General features: G+C 46.3%; 1 protein-coding gene across 1 annotated transcript in view; it reads right to left on the bottom strand.

Annotated features, from left to right (window-relative positions):
- Positions 1-257: 257 nt before the first annotated feature.
- Positions 258-6,000, bottom strand: part of kdm6a (lysine (K)-specific demethylase 6A) — a 30,934-nt gene continuing 25,191 nt past the window's right edge. Inside the window, 13 exon segments of the mRNA XM_041056702.1 lie at positions 258-1,303; positions 1,457-1,627; positions 1,740-1,866; positions 1,952-2,093; positions 2,216-2,403; positions 2,501-2,615; positions 2,703-2,851; positions 2,947-3,021; positions 3,107-3,159; positions 3,355-3,560; positions 4,176-4,281; positions 4,451-4,507; positions 4,509-4,581. Of these exon segments, the coding sequence (XP_040912636.1) occupies positions 1,277-1,303; positions 1,457-1,627; positions 1,740-1,866; positions 1,952-2,093; positions 2,216-2,403; positions 2,501-2,615; positions 2,703-2,851; positions 2,947-3,021; positions 3,107-3,159; positions 3,355-3,560; positions 4,176-4,281; positions 4,451-4,507; positions 4,509-4,581 (1,489 nt within the window). The 3' untranslated portion in view covers positions 258-1,276.

The following is a 6,000-nucleotide window of genomic DNA, read 5'->3' as shown; positions in this document are numbered from 1 at the left end:
TACACAAAATCTATGAAATTACAGTTAACACACGACTACAAAAGCCTTCTCACCTAATACGTGTGCACGGTGTCCGTGAAGTTCATGCTCAAAGCTCCTCGTTCACCGGTGTCGCCCTTGTTTTGCGCTCACGCTCAGAAAGCTGAATATGAATCTTAAAAAATAAAGTTCCTGTAAAACAAGGAGTTAAGTTTAACTGACATGAAAAATAAGTCCAAAAATCATCATTCTGAATAAGTACGACAGAGCTGCAGATGTAAATAAAGACAGTTTTTTGTTTATTTACGCATAAAACATCCTTCAAACAATAAACCCATTTCAAGGTAAGGTCTCTGTACAATGCTTACTAAGCAGTTTTACTTATATAGAAAACGTATGAGGGGCCGAGTTTAAAATCACAAGGCTCCTTCAGATTTAATGGCAGGTACTCTGGAAAAAAAATTACAGCATTCCATCAACAAATATTTTCAAGCAATAAATATGCATTTATAAATAGTGTAAATTTACATCAAAGTAAAAAACACAAATTAAAGTTCACTCTTTTGTCTATGTGCAACCCTTTTTCTCTGTGACTTGGCTGTTTGTTTGTTTACAAATGATTTTCTCTCCTGCACTTCAAAATAACCAAAGACTCATTAAAGTTCCAGCAAACGTTTTAACTGATTTTCAAAAAAGAAAAAAAAAAAGAAAACAAACAAAAAAAAAAAACGGGGGGAAATGTCACAAAGAATGTGTCACTCAACTTTTCACATTACAAAAACAGTTTCCATCTTGTTTTCCTGACCGAGGAGGCGTCTAACATACAGAAGACCAGCTACACTACATACTCATCTCAGGGAGGGGAGGGAGCAAAGCTCTCGTGTCAACCCACAAACAGAAGAAGAACATGGAAAAAGAAAACTATCAAGTCAGTAGTCTTTGTGTGACGACGTTGCCAGTTAAAACATAATATGTACAAAACTTTATTTCATCACTTTCATGTGGGATTTTGTGTGTGTTTTCTAGCGAAGTCCAGCTGGGCCAGCAGTAGAACAGTCTGGTCATGATGACAGGAGGAGCTGCCGTCCCCCTCCAGTCCACTGGGGGGAGGCACACCACTCTGGGCAGGTTGCATAGACACACAGCTTACACGCAGCTGCCTTATGGGATAGCTACAGAGCGCAGTTGGAGGACTGCCGGTTTACTTCCTGAATATCAGAAAAAAAAAGGTTTCCGGAAAGTTTCAGATAAAGTCCATTGTGGTTCTAACTGTCCTCAGAACATCAGAGTGTTACCATCAAGAGGAGGAAGGCAGGGGACTCGCCTGTGGACAGAAGAATGAAGGACACGCTAAGCTCTTCAGACTAATCTCATGAAACCTTCACATGAATCATCAATGGTCTCCTTCACGTTTAAACTGGTCCACTCTGGTCTGAGTGGGACTCGTGTTGCTGGTGGTTTCGTGCCGGATACTTACAAGTGTGAACTGGTCATAAACCTGCATGAGGTCCTCTATCTTGTACTGCTCTAGCACCACAAAGTTGTCCAGGTTAGTGCTCCCCCTGCGGGCACAGTCCTGACAGTGCACCACGTACGTTTTCCTGCTGTTGCTCTCGCTGGTTACAAACAGCAGGTCAAACACCTCCACCTGCACAAAGGGGAGACACAAGAGACAAAGGTTTAGAAAAAGAAGAATGTCCCACACAACACAAACGCAGCAGAAAGGACGCAGGTGTTGGTGTCAGTGCACCTGTCCCTACCTCACAGATGCTGCAGTAGTGTGCCGGCTCGTTCTGGGTCCTCCCGTGCCACACCAGTTCCTTCCCAGCAGCCAGCAGCAGCTCCCGCTGCATCTGACACTGCTTCAGAGTCCGTAACAAACAATACCTAACACACAAAAACACACAAGCGAGGTCACAGTCGTGTCAGAAATCAGGTTTTATAATTCACCTACAAATCTACAAGCTCTCACTTGATCATCTCGAAGAGCCTGTGGTCGGACACTTTGATGTTCCTGGCCATGTTCCAGGAGAGGTGGATCATGGGAACGATGGATTTGACACTCTGCAGTTTGTTCCACTCGTAACGCTCCACTGCCAGCTTGTACTGATGGGCTGAGGGTAAAAACAGAGAGGAGCACTGACCGTCTGCAGGGAGGATCATTTCACCACAGGCTTTGCTTTATCTCAGCGCGGAAACGAGCATCACCGTCCATGATGTCTACTCCTGTTCTCACCTGTGAGGGGTCCGACATTCCACGCAATGTTGTTGCACCAGCCGATGGCCTGAACCCAGTGAACAGTGCCTGTGTTGAGCCACACCAAGTCTCCAGGACGCTGGATGAAGCGATAAACAGGCACGTTGGTCTCGTACAGGTCCTCCAGGTTGGGCCACCAAGAGCCCATCAGGAAGTTGATGTTGTTCCTGTAGAAAGGAAGGAAACAAAAACAACAACACGCAGTGAGTGTGAAGTCTGGGGATTAGCTGGGAAACTTTCAAGTGATCGTTTCGAGCGACGCACTTTTCACAGAAGTCGTTGATGACGCCCCAGTACGGCTCAGGCACAGCGAACCACTCACAGTCCCCAGGACCAATGTTGATGTTGACCGAGCAGAAGTTGTTGTTCTCTTGATGGCCTACAAAAGACACGGGTGTGATTACCAACATGACAATATAGAAAACGACAAAACAGGCAGCAGCGGTATTTGTCAGTGTCCACATACCTGGTGTCCTGCTCCCTGGCACCTTCATGTAGAGCTGCACAGTGTTCATGCCCAGGATGGTGTGTCCCACGTGGCTGAGCAGGTTGCCTGCTGACACCACTCGAGCAAAAGCTGGAAGCTTTGCCAGCTCCTGAAGCTGCTGTTTCCACCTGCACAGGAACCAGGTTACAGGCTGGTTAAGATCAAGAGCAACGTGATTTAAGATGCAACCAGACGTTTCCACTGCATTCGACAGTTCACTCACTTCTTTTCATCAGAGAGGTCGATGTTGGTGCCAAACTTGATGTGTTTGAAAGGTCCTTTCCGTCGACGCATCGCACTAACGAAGCATGAGAGGATAATGTTAAAACCTGCACACACTCAGAACTGAAACCTGAAGACAGAGAACGGAAAAGAAAAGTTACCTGTCTGAGGAACTGGCTTCTGCTTCCATCTCCTTCTTCTTCTCGTTCTCCTCCTGTCACAAAATTCCCAAACAAATGTAGTGAAAATCAAAAAGAAGACACCAGCCTGTGTTCACTGCTGTATATCATTCAAATGTTCTCATTTTAATTCATGAGCAGAAACTGATCCAACTCCAGGTGGTTGCACACATCAGTTCTCCAACAGCCAGTGTTAGTGTGTCCACAGAGTGTGTCCATGTCCCACTGACCCGCAGAGACTCCTGGAAGGACGAGGCCTGGTACTGGGCGTATTTGATGATGGTGGTGTGGGAGCGGCTGCTCTCGCAGCGCCACATCTTCCTGCTGCCGCTGGGGTCCCAGTTCTCGTCAGTGGGCTGAGCTAACTGGGTCCGCACCTCCACCAGATGGTCTGGGTTGGCCTCCACCAACGTCTTCGTGGAGAACAGGCCCAAGTCTGTGCCGACAGAGCGAGAGAGAGGAGGCGAGGAACAGGAGCAGTTAGAGGAAAATACATGTTTAAAATCTTTATCCATGTTTAATCATTCATTTTTAATCTGTTTTCACATATGACAGTAACTTAAAATGTTTTCTTTGAGCCGTAATCTCATGACTAAAGATGAACAAGGTGGGACACTTTCAATCAAAGGGCTGTTTTGTCTTAATATAACAAAATAAAACTAAGCAGTGAACAATCTCTCAGATCAGACTCTTACATAAGAGGGCAGCAGGTCTTTGTAGCAGAGGAGCAGATGTTTGTAAATTCTTGGCAAAGTCAACTAGTTTTCCCCACAGCAAACACGTGCAGTAACATTTTCTACTTGCAGGTGGTGCTGTTGTCATACATGTCAAATTCATCCACAGAACACAAACACACACAGCCATGATTACAGAGACACACCCACAGAGCCACATGAGACTGGAGAGGACAGAAACATCCAGCTGCCCATGTACACACACAGCTCTTGTTTCTGTATCACGTAAAACTCAAACTGACAGATGAATCTAGAAACACAAAAATTCAGCGTGCTGCTCTTCAGCGATGTGGAGTGCCTGTTTCTCAGCCTCTTACCCAGCTTGAGTGCTCCGGCCAGTCCCCTGATGACAGTGACTGGGTTGGCGGGGTTGGTGCAGAACTGATGGAGCGGAGGGAAGAAGGCATCCCTCTTGTTTTCTAGCTGTATGTCAGAGAGGAGACACAGGAGAGGTCAGGGAACGTGGGCTGACTCCAGAGAAGCAACACATCTCACAGCAGTGTTTGTATCTTGGTGCTTTAGATGCTGCTGCCTTAACAAACCACAACATCATGAATACTTCTCCTTCTATGGTGCACTGCGCTGTACGCACATAAATACTGGGCGTCGGAGGGTTGAGTTTGTCCTTGGGCAGTGGTGGAGAGGGTGGGCGGGGGGGGTCGCGGCGGGGGACACTTGTCCAGGAGGATGCTGCTGGTCGACAGGCCGTTCTTCCCCAGATTCCTGCAGTCAGAGCGTAGGGATCAGTCAGCTGTCACATCAAAAAACTACACGCGTGCAACGCAACATGCTGAGCATGCAGGTCAAACGTCTGCACAAAAACAAGCCTCTGCAGGACTCTTCCACACAACACTGAGCTATGCTGCTTCATTTCACGGAGCTCAAACACACAAAACAACACAACACTTCAAATCTGCTATGCAAGAACACTGAGATAACAGTTTAGTTCACACATTTAAGGCTTCACAGAAGTTGGAGGAGACATTTACTGAGCAGTAGTGACCTGTGTAACAGGAATATTTAAATTCATCAGTGCTGCTGCATAAAGCTCATCCATTTATAATCCCTGGTTCAGGGTTTCAGCAGGTTCACCCAGTGTGTCCACAGAGTGTGTAAGGCCTTTATAAAACCATGGAGAACATAACTTAATACCTGTTTCACAGTCTCACTAACCAGACTATGAAAGATATTCAAAGACATTCATTCCTGAAATCAAACTGCACGGCACCACTGGACTATGAGGCCTGCCGCTGAGTATGATGAGCGGTTCTGACCAATGAAAGAGCAGGAGACAGAACATCAACATGTGCAAACCAACACCTGCCTGATGCTACATGTTCCCGCCCTGATAAATCTGTAGTCTCACTATTTAAACAGCAGAAATGATCTGCTTTTGTTGTGGTTTGTTAAAAGTGAAGTAAAACATAAACAGAGTATGGATCCTTTTAAATTGGCAGAGTTTATTCTATTAGTGTTAGTAAGACTCAGATCAGGACTGAGAGCAAAGGAGACCTTCTTAAAACAGGAAGAGGTGAGGTTCAGTGACACGGCCCACCTACACACAGAAACACACCTACACACACCTAGGGAATGGGGGGGTCAAAATGCCATGACATTTCCCAGATGGACCAAAGAACCAACACATGACTCACTTCTACATTATTTCACATCTGAATGTGTTTGCTGCTTTGTAACTACCACAAACTCTCAGCATCACACAGTGAACAGCGCTGTGCACACACACCTCGCTCACTGACACAGCTCCTGATTGGTTTACTGACTCAGTTTAAATCGATCCAGTATAGGTATCAGGTTCCGATACCAACATTTTTCACGGATCGGAAATTTCCGATCCATGAACCATGTCTGTGCTTTCATGTTGTCTGCTGAAATGACTCCACAGGTGATTCCCTGCCGGCTGCTCAGCTAACTGGCTGGCCACAGTTTGCAGCCAGCTAGCAGGCGAGCACTGAGCAGCACCGTGGCTAACCAACTTTTCAGCACAACATGTCGCTGTGTGGAAATACTTTGCACTAGAAACACCACGAAGCAAGACAGCAAAGGACAATGTTTGCAACGGGCAATGTTTGCAAAGCCGTTGTACCGAGGGGCGGAAGCTCCGTCGCGACCTACAAGTGGTAA

Source organism: Toxotes jaculatrix, chromosome 15 (genome assembly GCF_017976425.1).
Source record: "Toxotes jaculatrix isolate fToxJac2 chromosome 15, fToxJac2.pri, whole genome shotgun sequence".
Lineage (NCBI taxonomy): Eukaryota > Metazoa > Chordata > Actinopteri > Toxotidae > Toxotes > Toxotes jaculatrix.
The sequence above is the reverse complement of the archived record's forward strand: the minus strand, read 5'-3'. Positions and strand labels throughout refer to the sequence as shown.